A 21,338-nucleotide genomic window follows, 5' to 3' on the forward strand; every position below is an offset into this window, starting at 1 on the left:
ATCCCCCGCGGATTTCCCTATTACGGCTTCTGAAATTAACATGCCCCTTCCGGAAAAGGGGACAGTGTAGATGTAGCCTCCATGTTGACCTTAGATTCTCCACATTTTGATAGGTGAATCACATATACATAATTTCCTTTGTAAATATTAAAATTCCAAGAGAATGTGCTACCTTGTAAAACAACATTTTTACATATACTCAAAATCTTTTCCTTTTACAGGGAAGACAAACCCTTCATTCACTATTATGATGTACGTTTATTCAGTCCATTGAACTTTTCTCCCATCCAAAATATTAAAACCTGAAAATTCCATTTGGACTGATTGAGCTGCAGAACAGCAACAGCTCTGGGTGCTTAATCATTCAAAATAAAAAAGGATTCCTTTAATTTTTAAACATGTATTTCATTTTATGTTTTATTTAAATTCTTAACATTTGCATAGATCCCCTGAAGGATTAAAACTAAAAACTTACAGTAGATTAAAAAACGAAGAGAAAAATATTGTATCTAGCAAAATTGCAGAGGAAGGAAAGAAGTCACTGAGACTACGTCTACACTGCAGGCTTCTTGCGCCAGAACTGTTTTGTGCGTCCACACTGCCATGTGCTTTTGCGCAAGAGTGTCCATGGCAGTGTGGATGCCCTCTTGCGCAAGAAAGCTCTGATGGCCATTTTAGCCATAGGGCTTTCTTGTGCAACAGATTCGTGTTTCCTGTCTACACTGTCTTCTTGTGGAAGAGCTTTTGTGCAAGATGGCTTATTCCTCATGGGGAGAGGAATAACTCTTCCGGAAGAAGCCCTGTTTTCCGATGCTGTACTGTAAATTTAGTTGCACAAGAACACGCATGCAGTGTAGATGCTCTGCAAGCTTTTGTTCAAGAACACTATTATTGTGCAAAAAGCCTGCAGTGTAGATGTAGCCTGAGTGTAAAGATATTCATAGTAACTACAAAACATGACTTCCAAAAATTGTGAATTTGTATGAAGTCCATTATTTTAAAGAAACTCAGAACCAGGTTCACTATGATGTTTATAGTAAAGATTGTCTCCCTCATTGTCTACTGTGAATATTTAAAGAAATAACACACATGGGATATTCAAAACTAACTTAAAAATATGTATTGATTGCTATTTATGTGTCTAGGGCAGGGTTTCTCAAAGCAGTCCTTAGAACCACTCTGAGAAAGATGCCACTGGCTTGCTCTGGTTTGTTTATTTTCTGGTCTGCAGCCACAGAGCCTCATGGCTCCCATTGGCTGCGGTTCAACATTTGCAGCCAAGGGGCACCATGGGAAGCAGTGACCCAGTCATTCTGCTTCCAACGGCTTCCCTTGGCCACAAACAGCAAACTACAGCCAATCGGAGTCTCAATCGGAGACTCCATGGCTGTGGTGCCGATAAGTAAACAAACTGGAGAAGCCCAGTAGCAGCTTTCTCAGAGTGGTTCTGCAAACCACTTTGAAAAACATTGGTCTAGGGAATTACAATCACAAGAACAAAGTATCAGAGGGGTAGCCAAGTTAGTCTGTACCTGGAAAAACTTAAAAAACAACAAATAGTCTTGCAGCATTTTAGAGACTAACAAAACATGTAGATGATATCAGGAGCTTTTGTGGGCACAACCCACTTCTTCAGATGAAAGGAGTTATTAAAGGTCCAGTTCCAAAATAAATAAGGGAAGGGGGGGGGGGGGGAAAGAAGGGAAAAAAAGTAGGGGAAGAAATAGTCCATTAGAGGCTACATTCTACATGAAGTTGTAGATTCCAGATGCTAATGAGTGATTCTTGGAAGTAGATTGGAGAAAATGAATAAAAAATTGTAGGATTGTGGAGATGATGACCATTTGAGGGAAGTAGTTGAAATACCCCAAATCCTACATTTGCAAACACAAGGGCTATGTCTACACTGGCATGAATTTCCGGAACTGCTTAAAACGGAATACTATTCCGTTTTCAGTTTTTCTGGAAAAGGAGGGTCTACATTGGCAGGCTGCTTTTCCAGAAAAGCCCTTTTTCCAGAAAAGTGTCTGTGGCCAATGTAGATGCGCTTTTCCGGAAAAGGGCCCCGATTGCCATTTTCGCGATCGGGGCTTTTTTCCGGAAAAGACTACTGGGCTGTCTACACTGGCACTTTTCCGGAACAGTGTTCCATAATAAGGACTTATGCCCAAGCGAGAGCAGAATAGTTTTTCCGGAATAGCGGCTGATTTTGTACGGTAGAGCGTCGTTGCTTTTCCGGAAATTCAAGGGCCAGTGTAGACAGCTCACAGCTTATTCCAGAAAAGCAGCTGATTTTCCAGAATAAGTGGCCCAGTGTAGACACAGCCAAGGAAAGGAGCTTTACCAATAACAATATACTTTTGTTAAGACGAAAATGGAAGGTAATGGACCAGAATAAAGTGGAGAAAATTAACAAAAATAGGTGATGAAGCATTTTTAAAAACACCAAAAATGTGGGAAGAAAAGCTTTCTATGAAATAAGCTCTTCCAATCTTAAAGCATGATTCCACTCTGAAAAGAGTGAATTTTTTCTATTAGTGGTATTCAGCCAGAAATAGGTTATTTCTATGAGGACTTATGGAAATCCCACTGAAGTCAGTGGAACTTTTATTGACTTCAGTGGGCTTTGAAGAGAGACTCTTGAAAAATAGACTAAAAATCATCTTTTGATTAACAAAATTTAAAGAAGATCTTCACTTCTGAAGTCCACTTCTGCCCTCTTACTCAGTGTGATTGCAATCAATAGTATCTCTCAGGAAGAGACAACACATAGAAACAAAAAATTTTTATAATTTTAAACTTTGATCTATACACAAATGGATGAAATACAATATTTGTTGTTAGGTATATAATTGTGCTGCTTCTTCAAGAGACATCCCTGTGGGTGCTCCAGAGCAGGTGTTGATGCACCCCTGCACCATCGACTGGAGTCTTTAGAACAGTGTCCTGGGAGCCAAGTGTACAGTGCCTGGGTGACGTATATTCAGTGTCCTGGCACTATCCATATGTGGCCCCTCCACTTTAGTTCCTTCTTACCATCCCCAGCCAGAGACGGAGCTCAGCAGTGTTCCTCAGCAACTTATCTTCACTAGACTTTTTTCCTGTTAGATAAGTAGTTTGTAACTATATAAGGGAAAAAATGAAGACTAGTTCTCCAAGTTCTTCTCCCTATATATATAAAAAAATTCTTTCCATATTCTTGTTCCAGTTAAGATTCTATAGATAATTATGCCTGGCTCTCCAAGTTTTAAACATTGTAGTACTTGTAACAACTCTATGCCTTTGTCCATTGGGCTCTCCAAGTGCATGCATTGTGGGGGAATCTCCTTCCCCATGACTGCCACCATTGCTCAAATTTTAAGGCATGACTCTACATAGATGGGGGCCTGCGCAACAAGTGTATCTTGCTTGAAAAATCCATCTACCCAGCCTCCAACCCGGGCACTGAGATATCAGAAGTCCCTCAGCCTAACAAAGGAAAGAAACCTTCAAAAAAGCGTGCCTCCTCAGTGCTGCATCTCCCAAATGGCACTCTTCAGCCAAAATGGTACCAACTACATCTATGGCTGTGTCTAGACTACAGGGTTTTGTCGACAAAAGTGAACTTTTATCGACAAAAGTATACCTGCGTCTACACTGCCGCTGAGTTCTATAGACATAACATCGACAGAACTCAGCAGTTTTGTCGATGGCTGTAAACTTCATTCTACGAGGAATAACGCCTTTTGTCGACAGAAGGCGTTATTGCATCTACACTGTCCTTTGCGTCTACACTGTCTTGACAAAACAGCTTGCTTTGTCGACAGAACTGGATGTAGTCTAGATGCTCTTTGTCGACAGAAGCTTTGTCGACAGTATCTGTCGACAAAACTTCTGTCGACAAAAGCCTGTAGTCTAAACGTACCCTAGGGTACCGCAACTCAGTATGTACAACGCTCCAGGCATCTCTGACACCGTCCGCACTGCAAATATGCATGGCATTCACAGACACCATGCTTAAAGGCTTAAAGCTGCTTGTCTCACGTACTGCAGCACCATCAACTGTGGCACCGAGTACAACTGATGCTGCCTCATCGGAGCAGTAAGACCTGTCTACCATCCTTCAGTCTCTCTCCGCACCAACTGCCAGCACCGTGGAGCCGCCACAATTTAGCACTTAATTTAGCACCGATACAACCATCCATACCAAATTCTACCATGGTGCAGACCATCATGACACTGTCTACTCTGGCACTGAGATATATGCCAAACCTGAGATATATGAGACCTGCTAGTCTCTGCCACATTTAACTCTCCATTTCTCAGTGCCAATAACTCACCAGGCACCCCGGCACCTAAGTGACAGTTGTTGCCTACAGAATTTTCTAGTGATGAAAATGATGATATGAACATAACTTTTTCACCACAAATATACTGTCAGCCCATACTCAGCTGAGATATGCCGCAACTAGAGACTTTTCTTCCTGGGCTGGATGCCGCCACCTATGCAGTATTGGAGACATTGACATTGGCCATATTGGAGCCCACAGGGACCCAATTATAGGCCAAGGATTACAAAGGAATACAAAACACAACATGCCTCATCTCCACCTCCACAATACCCATCATAGCAACACCAAGGGGAAGAAACCCAAGAACCACAACCCCAACAGACTGGTCCAGATACATTCCCAGACACTAAGGGTATGTCTACACTACCCTCCTAGTTCGAACTAGCGGGGTAATGTATGCATACCGCACTTGCTAATGAAGCCCGGGATTTGAATTTCCCGGGCTTCATTAGCATAGGCGGGGAGCCGCCATTTTTAAATCCCCGCTGCTTCGAACCCCGTGTAGCGCGGCTACACGGGGCTCGAACTAGGTAGTTCGGACTAGGGTCCTATTCCGAACTACCGTTACTCCTCGTGAAACGAGGTGTACCGGTAGTTCGGAATAGGCACCCTAGTCCGAACTACCTAGTTCGTGCCCCATGTAGCCGCGCTACACGGGGTTCGAAGCAGCGGGGATTTAAAAATGGCGGCTCCTCGCTTATGCTAATGAAGCCCGGGAAATTCAAATCCCAGGCTTCATTAGCAAGTGCGGTATGCATACATTACCCTCCTAGTTCGAACTAGGACGGTAGTGTAGACATACCCTAACTCCTCATCTTCCCCAAATAAGGCAATTATGCCACCACCAGCAGCGGCTGCAGAGAATTTCACTGACTTCCAGCATCTCTTTAAAAGAGTAGCAGCAGATCTTAACATCACGTTGGAAGAAGTTGCAGAGAACCAGCACAAACTCACCAGCATCTTACAATCAGCATCATCATCAAAGATTGCATTGCCCATCAACCCTGAAATAATAGACCCTGCCAAGACCATCAGGCAAACACCCACCCCCATTCCACCTACCTGTAAAAGAGTGCACAGGAAATACTGTCTCCCGTCCCCCCGTCCCCCCCCGCAAGGGTTCTGAGTTTCTTTTTGCTCACATCTCTCCAAATTCCCTGGTTGTGGAGTTGGCACACTAGAGGAACAAACAGCAACATTTTCGGTCTACACTCTCTGACTGCGACAGTAAGAGGTTGGATCTCATAGACTCATAAACTTTAAGGTCAGAAGGGACCATTATGATCATCTAGTCTGACCCCCTGCACAGTGCAGGCCACAGAATCTCACCCACCCTTCTTAGAATAATCCTCTCACCTAAGTCTCAGATATTGAAGCCTTCAAATACTTTGAAGGCCCCAAGATGCAGAGAATCCTCCAGTTGTGATCTGTGCCCCATGCTACAGAGGAAGGCAAAAAACCTCCAGGGTCTCTGCCAATCTACCCTGGAGAAAAATTCCTTCCCGACCCCAAATATGGCGATCAGCTAAACCCTGAGCATGTGGGCAAGACTTACCAGCCAGACACCCAGAAAGTTCTCTATAGTAACTCCATCGACCTATTTCCTACTGATAATGAATAGTCAATTAGTTACCAAGATCATGTTCTCAAACCATCCCCTTATCATAGAACTGGAAGAGACATCAGAAGGTCATCAAGTCCAGCCCCCTGCTCTAGGCAGGACCAATCCCATCTAAATCAACCCGGCCAGGGCTTTGTCAAGCCGGGACTTAAACACCTCTAGAGATGGAAACTCCACTACTTCCCTAGGTAACCCATTCCAGTGCTTCACCACCCTCCTAGTGAAATAGTTTTTCCTAATATCCAATCTGGACCTCTCCCACCATAACTTGAGACCATTGCTCCTTGTTCTGCCATCTGTCACTACTGAGAACAGCCTCTCTCCATCCTCTTTGGAACCTCCCTTCAGGAAGTTGAAGGCTGCTATCATATCCCCCGTCACTCTTTGCTTCTCCAGACTAAACAGACCCAACTCCCTCAGCCTCTCCTCATAAGTCATGCGCTCCAGCCCCCTAATCATTTTGGTTGCCCTCCGCTGGACCCTCTCCAATGCGTCCACATCCTCTTTCTAGTGGGGGGCCCAGAACTGGACACAATACTCCAGATGCGGCCTCACCAATGCCGAATAAAGGAGAATAATGACATCTCTGGATCTGCTGGCAATGCTCCTCTTAATGCAACCTAATATGCCATTAGCCTTTTTAGCTACAAGGGCACACTGTTGACTCATATCCAGCTTCTCATCCACTGTAACCCCCAGGTCCTTTTCTGCAGAACTACTTCTTAGCTGGTTGGTCCCCAGCTTGTAACTATGCTTGGGATTCTTCCATCCCAAGTGCAGAACTCTACACTTGTCCTTGTTGAACCTCATCAGATTTCTTGTGGCCCAATCCTCCAATTTGTCTAAGTCACTCTGGACCCTATCTCTGCCCTTAAGCGTATCTACCTCTCCCCCCAGCTTAGTGTCATCCACAAGCTTTGATATTCAACAAAACCGGTCCTAGAACCGAACCTTGGGGCACTCCGCTAGAAACCGACCACCATCCTGACATTGAGCCATTGATCACTACCCGCTGGGCCCGGCCTTCTAGCCATCTTTCTATCCATCTTACCGTCCATTTATCCAATCCATACTTCCTTAACTTGCTGGCAAGAATATTGTGGGAGACCGTATCAAAAGCCTTGCTAAAGTCAAGGTATATCACATCCACTGACTTCCCCATGTCCACCGACCCAGTTACCTCATCATAGAAGCTAATCAGATTGGTCAGGCACGACTTGCCCTTTGTGAATCCATGCTGACTATTCCTAATCACTTTCATCTCATCCAAGTGCCTCAATATGGATTCCTTAAGGATCCCGTCCATGATTTTTCCAGGAACTGAGGTAAGACTGACCGGCCTATAGTTCCCTGGATTGTCCTTCTTCCCTTTTTGGAAGATGGGCACTACATTTGCCTTTTTCCAATCATTCGGGATTTCTCCCGATCTCCACGACTCTTCAAAGATAATAGCCAAAGGCTCCGCAATGACATTTGCCAAATCCCTCAGTACCTTCAGATACATTAAATCTGGGCCCATGGATTTGTGTACGTTTAGCTTTTCTAAATAGTTCCTAAACTGTTCTTTACCCACCACGGGCTGTCCATCTTCATCCCATCTTGTGTCACTTAGCGCAGAAGTCCAGGAGCCGACCTTGTCCGTGAATACAGAGGCAAAGAAAGCATTGAGTACTTCAGCTTTCCCCACATCATCTGTCACTAGGTTACCTCCTTCATCCATTAGGGGCTGCACACCCTCTCTGATCACCTTCTTCTTGTTAATATGCCTGTAGAAACCTTTCTTGTTATCCTTCACATCCTTAGCCAGTTGCAATTCCTTTTGCGCTTTCGCCTTCCTGATAACCCCCCGGCATTCTCGAGCTATACATTTAAACTCCTCCCTGGTTATTTGTCCAAGTTTCCACTTTTTGTAAGCTTCCTTTTTGTGCTTAAGTTCACAAAGGGTTTCCCCTGTACGCTAGTCCGGTCTCCTACCATGTTTGCCTCTCTTGCTACGCGTCGGGATGGTTTCTTTCTGTTCCTTCAATAAGGCTTCTTTAAAATACTGCCAGCTGTCGTGGACTCCTTTCCCCTTCATGTTAGCATCCCATGGGATTCTTCCCATCAGATCTCTGAGGGAGTCAAAATCTGCTTTTCTGAAGTCTAAGGTGTGTATTTTACTACTCTCTTTTCTTCCTTTGGTCAGGATCCTGAAATCTACCATCTCATGATCACTGCTTCCCAGGTTGTCACCCACCTCTACTTCCCCTATTAGTTCCTCCCTGTTTGTGAGCAGAAGGTCAAGCTGCGCACGGCCCCTGGTCGGATCCTTCAGCACTTGTGTAAAGAAGTTATCCCCAACATTCTCCAAAAGCTTCCTGGATTGCCTGTGTACTGCCGTATTGGTTTCACAACAGATGTCAGGGTGATTAAAGTCCCCCACGAGAACCAGAGCCTGCGATCTGGAAGCTTCGCTCAGTTGTCCAAAGAAAACCTCATCTACCTCATCCACCTGATTTGGTGGCCTATAGCAGACACCAACCACAACATCATTGCTGTTGTTTGCTTCTTTAAACTTAACCCATAGACTCTCAACAGGTTTTTCTCCCTCTTTATACTGGAGTTCAGAGCAATCGTAGTGCTCTCTTACATGTAGCGCAACTCCTCCTCCTTTTCTCTCCTGCCTGTTCTTCCTGGACAGTCTATACCCTTCCATGACAGTGCTCCAGTCATGCGAGTCATCCCACCAAGTCTCTGTTATCCCAATTAAGTCATATTTATTGGACTGGGCCAGGGCCTCCAGTTCTTCCTGTTTGTTGCCCAGGCTTCTCGCATTAGTGTACAAACACTTCAGGTAACCAGTTGATTGCCCTATCTTCTCCATTCGAGACAGGGGTCCTCCTTTCTTGCTCCTTCCTCTCTGCATTTCTTTCTGGTATCCAACTTTCTCTCTCCCCTCAGGGTTTTGGTCACCATCCCCCGACGAACCTAGTTTAAAGCCCTCCTCACTAGGTTTGCAAGCCTTCCCGCGAATATGCTCCTTCTTCTCTTCGTTAGGTGGATCCCATCTCTTCCTAACAATCCTTGTGCCCAGAACAGAGTCCCATGGTCAAAGAAACCAAAGCTCTCTCTGCGACACCACCTGCGCAACCATGCATTTACGTCCTCAATTCGACGATCCCTGCCCAGTCCTTTCCCTTCAAAAGGGAGGATGTACGAGAACACCACTTGCGCTCCGAATTCTTGGATCCTTCTTCCCAGCGCTACATAATCCACAGTAACCCGCTCAAGGTCATTCTTGGCTGTATCATTAATTCCTACATGGAGAAGCAGGAAGGGGTAGTGATCGGAAGGTTTGATCAGCTTGGTAAGCCTCTCAGTCCCATCCTGAATGTGAGCTCCCGGTAAGCAGCACACCTCTTGAGATTCCAGGTCCGGACGGCAGAGGGATGGTTCAGTCCCTCTTAGGAGGGAGTCCCCGACCACCACCACCCGTCGTTTTTCTTTTGGGGTTGGTGGCCGTGGAACCCCCATCCCTAGGACTATGCATCCCATGCCTTCCAGTAGATGGTGTTCGCTTCTGGTTTCTTCCTTGTGAGGTCCCTTCCAAAGAATTCACCTCTGCAGAGCCTGTGGAGAGAGCTCGAAAGTGATTACTTACCTCTATAGCATCGGGGGATTCCTATGCTGGCCTTTTTCCCCTTCTAGAAGTTACATGCTGCCAGTTCTCTTCTTGGTCACATACTGCCCTCTCTGGTTCCTCTGCCTTCCGTGCTTGAAGGATTAAACGCTGCCTTCTATCAAGGAAGTCTTCATCCTCTCTGATCGAGCGTAGGGTCAACACTTGGGCCTCCAGTCCTCTAATTTTTTCTTCCAAAATGTCGACCAGCTTGCACTTCGTGCAGATGAAATCTGTTCTGTCTTCCGGGAGGAAGACAAACATAGCTACGCTGTGCAGGTAACAGCAGCAGATCCATCACCATCCATCACTGCTGTCCTGGAGAAGGGATTTAAAAGAAAGGCAAGAGAACCTCCCGCCCTTCCTTCTCCCCTTCCAAACTCCCTCTCTAAACTCCCTGTTAGCACTCACCTGTTTAGGAGGAAAGTTTATATTTCCACTACACTACAATGTAGAGTAGCAAACTATGTTGCTCTATTGAGTAAATATGATTACAACAATTACTCAAAATTTATTAACTTTATTAATTACATCCCAGAAGCAAAAAAGCAACAGTATAAAGCAGTTATTGCTGAGGGCCCTGCGATATCAACGTAGCCATAACAGGCCTCAGCCTCATCTCACGCCATCAAATTCAACAAACCAGCCTCCCCAATCAAATAAACAAATTTGAGGCTTTTGTCCAGGGTTCAGAAAGCCACTCATTCTCTTCAGTGTCACCATCTCCACAAAAACTATTCGAGCACTGGCTCCTACCCTTCTATTTCAATTGGCAGCACATAACATCAGATAGATGGGTTCTGCAAGCAGTTCGATCAGGATACACTATTCCATTTATCTCCATTCCCTCTAACCAACTCCCTATCCCTACAGATCAGTCCTCAGGTCATGGTCCATGACTATCTCCAACTACTAGGTCACATGGCTTCTTGCAACCATGTGGTGCCAAATGCATGCTTCTTCATGTGATGCCTCCAGAGTTGGCTCCGAACTGTTTACAAGCCAAATGTACACCCCCTGTCCAAGTCTCTCTTCATTCCCACATGAGTAAAAAATTTACTACAATAGTGGACAAACAGCATATCTCTGCACAGGAGTCCCATTCAATAATTCAAGTCCCTCAGTAATGATCATCACAGATGCTTCTCTTACACGAGGAGCCCATCTAGCATAACACACGACTCAAAGCTTATGGTCCAACACCGACAGATCACTACACATAAATGTGCTAGAACTAATGGTGATCAGGTATGTTCGTTCCCATTTCTTATAAATCATTGTCAACAGATACACCAGAGTCTACACACACAATGTAGTCTGTATGTTCTACATAAACCATTCCCAGCCCTCTCTGTATGGAGGCCAAACCACCATAATGGGTTCCTCAAGCACAAGATCACCATAAGCATCTTTTATCTCCTGAGGGTTCTCAATACCGCTGCCAACGCTCTCAGCAGGGCTCTACCTCTGAGCACAATTGGCAAGTAAATGACATCCTCAGAACCATCTATCACCACTGGGGCTGCCCCATGATAAACCTGTTTGCCAAAAGCAATGACAAAAAGTGCAATCTCTTTTGCGCCAGCGCTGGCATAGGCAAGAGATCCCTAAGGAATGCTCCCCTAATCACATGAAACCACCACCTGCTTTAGGCTTCTCTCTCATCCCACTTCTCAACAAAACTGTACACAAGATACGACGGGTCAAAGCCAAAGTCAGACTCATAGCCCCTTCATGTCCCAGACAACCTGGTATCCATTCCTCACTAAGATGGCACTCTTCCCTCCAGCCATCCTCCCTCCAATTTCTAATCCACTAAACCAATCAGGGACACCAGCGCAGCACCCCATCCTATCTATGCTCTACCTCAAGACATGGTGCCTAGATGATTCTCTGCTCTAGAGCTAGAGTGTTCAGAGAGACAGATTATACCAGATGTAGGGCCTCTGCCTTCCATTCTTGAATACTTTCTGCAAGTAAATACCTTTTGCAACTTGATGAGCTCCATCAGAGTTCATTTAGCTGCAATAATGACCTTCCATATGAACATCGGCCACAAAACGATATTTGTGCACCCAATGACAAAAAGATTTCTCAAAGGCCTCCAGGCCCTTTAACCAGATATCAGACCAACAACTGAGCCTTGGGATCATTAGTACTTAATGCTCTTACCCAACAGCCCTTTGAACCCATGGCCACCTACTCTACTCCACCTGTAAATTAAAACTGCCTTTTTGGTGGCCATCACTTCAGCCTGGCACATTGGAGAGATCACAGTCCTTATTGCTAACCCCCATATACTGTCTTTTTTAAAGATAAAGTGACCTCCATACCCTCCCAAAATTTTACCAAAAATTTGATAATCTTTTCACATAAATCAGATGATTCACCTTCCCATGTATTCCCCAAGCCTCATGTTAACCAATTTGAATAATCAGTGCTTACACTGGATGTCCGCAGAGCACTTTCCTTTTATATACACAAGGCAAAAACTATTAGATCCTCACCTAAATTGTTCGAATCTATAGCAGACTGCAACAAGGGCAAGGCCATCTCATTCCAGAGGCTTTCCTCGAGATCTCATATTGTATCTGTCCCTGCTACGAGTCCATCTGATTAACCCACCTATCTCAGTGCAAGCGCATTCCACCAGGGCAGTGGCTGCATCCATAGCCTGTCTATGCAAGGTTCCCATAACAGACATGTGCAGAGCTGCCATATGGGTTTCTGACCAGACTTTCCCCAAGCATTATGCAATGTCTCACAGAACACTTCCTACCACTAATGTAGCCGAGGCTGTATTGTCCACAGCATACCTGCCTGATCCAAGGCCTCTACCTCCATGATGCATATTGCTTTGTAGTCATCTGGTCTGAAGCACCCACAGGGATGGGTCTTGAAGAAGAAAAGGAGGAGGTACTCACTGTGTGCAGTAACTGATGTTCTTCAACCTGAGCATCCCTATCCTCCCTTTCTCCCCTCTATTTCAGAGTGTCTGAGCCAGTTCTCCAGGTAGAGAAAGAACTGAAGGAGGGGGCCACACATGCACAGTGTCAGGACACTGAATACAGGTGTTCCAGGCACCGCATATGTGTGGACCCCAGAACACACTTCTAGAGACTCTGGTCGATGGCACAGGGGCACCCCAAATCCTGCTGTAGAGCACCATGGGGACACTTATCTCAAAGAACATGCGTAACTGCCCATAGTGAGTAACTTCCTCTTCTACCTCTTTTAGTAGTTACATTCTTAGGGACAATGCCCAACTTCTTATTATAAGCTTTGTTGAATTCTGTGATTTCACTGGTCACTGGTGTCTGCCAACAATTAAATTATCTTCACAGGGCTCCTTCTGATAGTACTTTAGTGCATGCAATGATACATACACAGTGATAGACTTTTATAAATTAGCATTTATAAAATTAGCACAATTAGGGTGCGAGGTATCCAGGGTAACTGTGTGGTAGCAGTTAGCAAGTGTTAATTGCTTCTGCTATATTTCAACTCTTTCCTTGATGGTCTTCCATGTGACCTGCGTTGTCTGAGGAAAATATCCATATAATCCCATTTCAGTGACTGCTGAAGTGTTATTTGGTAAATGCGTACATGCTGAAATTTTCAGTGGGTACATGTTTACATGGGGTGGAGGGAAGGTTTACACTATCACATCCCTAATTGGCAGTACTTCTATACTTCTGGTTTGTAAAGGATGGGCTTATGGCAGTAGAAAAATGCAAGAGCGAATTAATCTCAGTACAACTCCATTGGATTTAGTGGAATTCTATCCAGAATGAATTAGGTCTACAATTCTGGGCAATTACTAATCCATACTTCTGTTTGCTTGACTCTGAACTTTGGGGCAAGGGTTTAAACACATTGAAAACAGGAACAATTGTATCCTAATGCAGTGATTCGCAAAGTGGGATCCGCAGATCTCTGGTGGGTCATGGACGCCTTGCAGGTGCTTTGCAGCTCAAGTTCAAAACCTATTAGTGCCCCTGCAGTGGGGAACCCATGCTGGTGTTCCAGCCTTGTTCCTCCGTCTCCTTCCCCTCCCCCCCCCCCATATCATGAGCTTGGAGCACCAGCAGTGGCTTCCTTCTGGGAAGTGGGGAGAAAGCTCCAAACCTTGCTGTGTGATCTGGCTCTGAGGGAAGAAATGGCTCCAGGCGCTGCTGCTCCCTTCCTCCTTCCCTGGTGGAGGGAACAGCAGCACATGGATGTGCTGCCTAGAGGCTTTCCTCACTGCTCTCCTTGGCTGGATTCCGGCCAATGGGAGCACCAGGAAGTCATGTTACATGGTGCCTGGGGGAGGTGCGGACTGTGAAGGTAGGTTAGTACTCCCTTCACCTCATGCCCAAGCCCTGCACCTCACCCCCTTCACACATACACACCGAGACCCCGCATCTCCTGCACTCTCCTCCCAGTCCACTCTTGCCTCCTACCTCCCACCTAGACCTTGTACCCACACTCCCTCCTGCCCCCCCACCTCCTGCCCAGATCCTGCACCCTTATCCCACTCACTGACAGCCTGTCCCGCACACTGAATCCTTCATTTTGGCCCCACCCCAGAGCCTGAGTTGGTCCACCAAATTCACTAACTCCAGAACCCCAGAAGGGAATTAATCTGGCCTCTGGGAATCCCTGAATCTCAGTCCTCCCTGTCCTACTTCTCCCCCCATATGGGGCTGGAGTGCCAGGGGAATGAGGTGTTTCAGTTGGGGGCCACATCAGTGAGGGTTGGGGGGTTTTGGAAAGGTTTTCATTTGTTTGTTTTTGCTTCTCACTTGTGTGGTCCCTGACTGATTTTACTGTGGGTCAGTGGCCCCCAACCCAAAAAAGTTCCCTACCCCTGCCATAAATAAAGACAATGTTTTGTGTTGGACATAAATTAGTATTTTACTTTATTTAAAATGAAGTTTGATAAACTAACATGAGAAAGTTAAAGCACTTAATCTGTTTAATAATTTCAATTAATACTTCCTTTCTTACTGGTTGAATTAAACCATTCTTCCTAGCCACAGCACTAGCAAGATGGCTCGGGCATGATTATATAATTAGCAGCTAGTTTCCATTAGCTGCTGGAGGTCTGCAGAAAGGTTTACCTTGAGCCATGTGGGCCATGAGCCAAAAAAGTTTGAGAACCACTGTGCTAATGTATCAGCAAGAATGTAAGCAGCTGTGAGCTAATGGGCCTGATTTTCAGAAGTGCTGGATTACTTGCTGTTCCGATTCAAGTCATGGCAAGTAACATCTGTGTGTGCTCACATAGGGGAAATAAAATTTCACCTGAAGAAAAGTCTATCTAATATTAGATGAATCTTAATACCAAAAAGTCCAGGGTTAGTATTTTTTAAAGTACTTTACCCCCCAAAAATTCAGTCTAATTCCTTTAAAAGCTTTGTTACCTTTTAAAAGGCTTTTTTGATTCTGAAATGCTTTGTGCCTGTTTAGACTGATTATAGAAACATGTACTTAGATCCTTAATATCAGCATTCAAAACCTGTTTTTAATAGTTTACATTGTAGTTCTCTTTACTAAGTAAGCTTTCAAAAATAAATAGTTTAAAAACTTGCATTTATGTTTCAGTTTTTCTGACATTTATGAATCACTCTAGCTGCTTAAAAGGAATTTTCTTCTCTTCATTTTTACTCCACCTACGTTAAGAGCACCTTTTCTGTCATACAGCCTTATGTAGTTTCCCCATAGGGATGTATAATAGTGTTCATCAAAGTGAAAAAAGAATCACACAGTCATTTTATTTACTCATTTAAGACAATAATGGTGCTTATAGCTATCCGGACACACTTTGGTTTCTCTAAATTGCGCATAAATTGCTGGAAAAAATTGTCAGTGTAGATTGCAACCTTAAAAAAATATAAAAAATCGAGGCATAGATGTATGATAGTTATTGTCTCATTTAGTGTTTGTGGGCATGTTGCCACTTTGAGCAGAAACTATTGCATTAGATTTGAAATAACATTAGCAACATTACTTGCAAAACGGAAGCCTTAATTACATAATAGATTGGAGTGATACTATAAAAGTATTAATTAGATTTTAAATAATGTATCGATCCAGTTCTCTGGGCACATACAATTAATACAGAAACAATTGTCAGAGGGGTAGCCGAGTTAGTCTGAATCTGCATAAACAATGAGAAGTCCTGTGGCACTTATAGACTAACATTTATTAGAGCATAAGTTTTCATGGGCAAAGACTAACTTCATCAGATGCATGTAGTGGAAAATCCAGAGGCAGGTATAAATATACAGGCACATGAAAAGAGTACCAATCAAGAGTAAGGCTAGAGATAACGAGGTCAATTCAGTCAGGGAGGATGAGGCCCACTTCTAGCAGCTGATGTGGAGGTGTAAACACCAAGGGAGAAGAAACTGCTTTTGTAGTTGGCTAGCCATTCACAGTCTTTGTTTAATCCTAAACTGATAGTGTCAAATTTGCAAATGAATTGCAGCTATGCAGTTTCTCTTTGAAGTCTTTTTTGACTTTTTTTTTTTTTTGTTGCAGGATGGCTACTTTTAAATCTTCTACTATGTATCCAATAGAACACTTCAGTCTCCCTGGACACACAGTAGCAGATTTAAAAGTAGCCATCCTGCAACAAAAAAAACTTCAAAAACAGACTGAAATAAAATCTTACATTGTTTAATGTACTTTCACTAATTTTTTGGTTTCACAAATGCTTGTATGAATATGATTGTGGTCTCTCTTCATTGTCAGAAATGTTTGTGTTGCCATGTCTTTTGCTTTATCAAACAAGATCTTACCATCAACAGCTCATAATTTTGCCCCTACCATCATCTGAGCCGGGATGGGTAATAATTTTCCCCAGGGGCCACTTCAAAAATTTTTGAAGTAGCTCCCGGCCACCCCGGAAGGGGCAGGGCCTAAATGGGAAGGGCAGGGCCTAAATAGGAAGAGGTGGAGCTACCGCACCCCCAGACCATGATTGGTCTGGGAGTGGGGAGCGCCTTGGCCCCCCTTCCCACTAGGCACCTGTCATGACCATGAGGGATGGGCAGCAGCCTGGGGACTAAGGGGTTAACTGTACCTCGCCAGGTAGCTGTCAGCCAATGGAAATGCAGATAGGGATTTCAAACTGAGATAAAGGAATTTTTGGTTTTTCCCTCCTTTGTCCCTGGGCAGTTGACTGCAGATACTGAGGGGGACAGACAACATGTCTATCTCCAAGAAAAGGCTCTTCACTATCTGTAAGTAGGGTAAAGTTTAGATAAATCTGTTAGGTTTCATTGTTTTATTGTTTGGGAATGGGAACCTGATGTCTGTGCATTTAAAAATGGGTTTTCCTCTCTTTTGTAACTAAGTTTTTGGCCCAGGGGAGTCCCCCCATGAGTATATTAATTGGTGACTTTTCCATCTTGTCAGTATGCTTGTAATAGGAGTATTGTGGTGATAATAAAAGTTCTTTCTTTTTTATTAACCTGGTATTGGTTAATTTTTGTGTCCTGGTTTTACTTTAGGGCTGAGATTTCCCAAGTGATCTCTTCCCTGGTTGTTCTTACCATTACTTGGGTGGTGGCAGCAGATTTTTACCCCCAAAATATAGGTTTTTAAGATTTTTGGGGGAAACTTTATACCAAAGCCTGGAAAGATAAGGTTTTGGGATACTTTTGCGAGCCCCCACTTCTGCATTTATCATGCCAGAGTGGGGAATCAGCCTTGACAACACCCATGTCCTGGAAGAGTCTTGGCATGCTCCCCCACCCCCAGGCCAATCAGGGCCTGGGAGTGGGGGAGCGTGGGAAGCCTCCTCCTGCCCTGCGAGGAGCACGTGGCACTTTGAAGTGCTGCGGGCTCCTCACAAGGCCGGGGCAGGGTGAAGGAAGCGTCACACAGCTCCCCTACCCCCAGGTCCTGATTGGCCTGGAGGCAGGGGAGCATGCGAAGCCTCCTCCACTCTCCCCCCCACTTTGAAGCACCACACGCTGCTTTCAGGATGGTGGCAAAGCGGAGAAGGCTTCGGATGCTCCCCCACCCTCAGGCCCTAATATGTTATACATATTTTACCTATGTCATTGAATTTTCTATTTCTTCCTCTAGCACAGACAATATTTTATTTTTCCAACTGCAGTTTACTTGGTAGTACCAAGTGGTAAAGCAATAAACCAAAATTTGAAATGAGTGCATAAAATCAGGTTTCTACATTTATATTCAGGCACCTCGATTTTCCATGATTCTGAGTAGACAAAGATCCATTTGTGAGTGGAAGCTAAAAAAGTTTTGCCCTTGAAAAATCATGCCACTTTGAGGATCAATCTAAAGCTCACTCTAGTCTTTCCTCTGGCTCCAGTGGTTAGGCACCAATGTCTGATTCCCAGATACCAAACGTTGAGCCCTTTGGTTTTTATAATTAACACAGGAGATGATCCTGAGAAGCCTGTAAGCGTGTTAAATTCAGTGAGTGAAATTGATCTGTGTGAAGGAGCGCGTTGATAGTCTCTCTGTGTAAAGGCTGGGCATTTCCCACAGTGGTGCCAATGCAATTTCTAAAAGTCATGGGGAAAAAGCCTTGGTGCCAGCCTTCCCTAAGACGGTGTACTACATCACGTTACTGATACATACTGGGGTGCCAGATATTCATTTACATAGGTCCATTGTCCCTGACACTTCATGCTTCTGACATGGAGGGGTGCTAGTCACTCTTTCAGCCTGTTGGAACAGCAGCCACATCGCAGCCGCTCATCAATCTACTGTGGGCTCGGAATGGATTTCATTTCCCCAGCTGCTTCACACCCGGAACTCTGACATTGCACCCAATGGAGTTGCAGGGGCTTGGTACATCTCACCATCAGGGCCCAAGTATTCATATTTTATAACATCTTTGTGTCATGCATGCATATCCAGTTCATGTATCCCTGTGATTTGTATTTAAAAGAGACAGATGAGTTAGTTTAGTAACATAGTATGTTTTCAAGTATATCCTATTTAAATTGAATCGTCAAGAAATTAAAGTTAATAGTAATTTTTAAATGTTGTGTTCAGATGTTTGAATTCAGTATTTTGCAAATAAATATTTCAGCAGTTAATAACCAAATGCTACATCGATTTTCAATTCATAAAGTGTATAAGTAAAGAACTATCATTATTCACAGCAAACTGCATTCAGCGAATGAGAAGAACACCTCTGCTGGATGAACTGCAGCCTCCCCCGTATCAGGATGATAGTGGTTCTCCTCACCTCTCTTGTACCCCCTCTGAAGTTGGTGACAATAAATGTGAATTTTCCCACTGTAGCAACAGTCCAAGATGTTCATACAAGTGCCCAAGTGAAGGAAGCACTGGTCATGAAATAGAAAGCTTCCATAACAAAGGATATGAAGAGGATGTACCCAGTGATAGCACAGCTATCCTTAGCCCAGAGGTAAATAAAATACAGTCTAGCACTACATTTGTAGGCATCTTGGATGTAACATAATAGTATTTTAACTTCTCTGGTTGATATTATAAATTTATAAATGTCTTGCTTCTAATTTACATCTTGCAGAGTCTATGTTAAATGTAAAGCTCCATTATAAAAAAGAAAAATGTATATTGCCAAATAGTATAGCAATAAGATTTTTAACTTGCTATGTATAATGACACTTCATTTTAAAGCAATCCCCCACCAAGAATGGCTTATTTTGTAAACCAGTAAAAAGCTCTGATAGATATTATAATCATGGGGAACTATGTGTTAACAATTTGCTTCTCACAAAAGTTTTCAATTAAAAATTTAGCAATAAATCAATCAAAATTATATTTCTCTTAGTGCCTTTCATATTAAACTCCCCAAACAATTGGACAATATCCTTGATTAACAATCCTTATGGTTTTGAGATTAAAGAAATATTTGTATTATGGATAATGTAGTATATTTATGGTATACTTACTTGCTTATTTTTTCCTTATAATTTGCAATGATTATTCTTCCTAAATTGAAACTTTACTACAACTTCTTTAGATGTCTAGCATGTGTAAAGACAACCAATCAAAACAATTTGTAAACCATAAGAAAACTATTTTTAGATTAAAAAACTATATTTTAACATATGCTATTCATTGAGATGAACAAGTCCTGAAAGGACCTCAAGATTTATATTGAGGTTTTGAATGTTATATTAATAATACAAAATAACTTCAAAATATCTTATTCATACATTACCTTTTGTCACACTAGCCATTGGATTTCTTTCACTGCTGATTGTATCAGTCCTTGGAGTGAAGTTAGTGAGGTACAGTGTGCAACCATACAGAACCATTTATTGTGATCAAAACTATTTTGTGTTTTAAAGTCAATTCAGGCCCAACATTTGGTTAAATGTTCCTTAGGTGATCTAGAATTGTCCCATTCATTAATTAATAAATACATTAAATGGGAATCAATGTAACTTCATGTATCAGAGGGGTAGTCGTGTTAGTCTGGATCTGCAAAAGCAGATCATGCTCCAATACATCTGTTAGTCTGTAAGGTGCCACAGGACTCCTTGTTGCTTTTGTAACTTCATGAACACCCAGTAGGTTTAAAGACCTGTTTCTCACTCCTGATGTTGCTCACTCTGATCCTTGTCCTCATGACAGGTTGTATCATTTTCCATATAATCACAGATCTAATGGAAAGTGTGGAGTTGACAATTTGCAATGTAAAACGTGCATTGAAACTTTATGCTGCACTTTTAGAGACAAAAAGCCCCAAAGATGTGAGGTATTACTGAACAAAGAGTATTGCTGACCAAGGGAAGAGAATACAAGAGGTACTGTGGAGGGCTTGGTTGGAAATAGCTTGTCTGGTCTTCGGGCTTACTTGGGTTGGTCTTCGGGCTTACTTGGGTTGAGCGTCCTGACAGAGCCCAACAATCACATGGGGAATGAAAACACAGATGCACAAATAGGCTTTCCCAAATAGAAAAAAGTATAGGTTTGACAAATACTGTAGTCAGTAGGAGGACCAGATAACAAATGTGAAAAACCAGAACGGGGTAGAGAGTAATAACTGCCTATATAAGGAAAAGCTTGAAAGTGTCCCTATAAAATCAAGGCATCTGGTCACCATAGTGGTCAGCCATCTTTTGGGCCAGTCCACAGTGGATGCGTTAAAAGATTCTTTTCATGTTCTGCTGCATGATAAATGCCAGAGAATTTTTATGTAGACATCCTATGTCTGAATGAACACCACAGAAAAAAATTTGATCGGAGGGGTTTCAGATTGTTGGTTTTATTGAAATATTATTGTGTTTTCGAATGTGAGGTACACAAATTATTTCCTTATCACTGACATTTTAAAAACAAAATTATTTTGACAAATAGTGAATAGAAATTGTTTGTTTGTTGAGATATGTTGAAATATTTCTAGCACTGTGTGAAGCATTCGCTGTATTTATGACATTGAAGGTTGTTCTGTGAAATCTGACAAGTTGCTCCACACAAAATAGTATTTATTTTAATAAAAAAATACAGCCTTAATCATGCCTCATGATTAGAATATATTTGTAGGTACAGCTAGGTAATTTTTTCTACACTACCAATGTCATGCAAATGCAGTATATTCATAGTAAACTATTTCTAATGTAAGGGAGAAAAATCAACCCATGTTAAAGAAGGATTCATTGGGCAAACCAAAGCAATTATATTTGAAACATAAAGCAACAGGATGTCCTTACGCCTTTATTAGCTATTAAAAATGTAATTGCACATCTAAAAAGAACATTGA

At 43.1% G+C, this 21,338-nt stretch overlaps 1 protein-coding gene across 3 annotated transcripts in view; it reads left to right on the forward strand.

The window, feature by feature from the left end:
- Positions 1-21,338, forward strand: part of SYT14 (synaptotagmin 14) — a 283,919-nt gene that overhangs the window by 202,369 nt on the left and 60,212 nt on the right. For all 3 annotated transcript variants that reach the window (XM_089777423.1, XM_075925106.2, XM_025178349.3), the window contains one exon: positions 18,745-19,013. In XM_089777423.1, the coding sequence (XP_089633549.1) occupies positions 18,745-19,013 (269 nt within the window). The remainder of the gene's footprint in view (positions 1-18,744; positions 19,014-21,338) is intronic.

Source organism: Pelodiscus sinensis, chromosome 3, assembly GCF_052426305.1.
Source record: "Pelodiscus sinensis isolate ZL-2025 chromosome 3, ASM5242630v1, whole genome shotgun sequence".
NCBI lineage: Eukaryota > Metazoa > Chordata > Testudines > Trionychidae > Pelodiscus > Pelodiscus sinensis.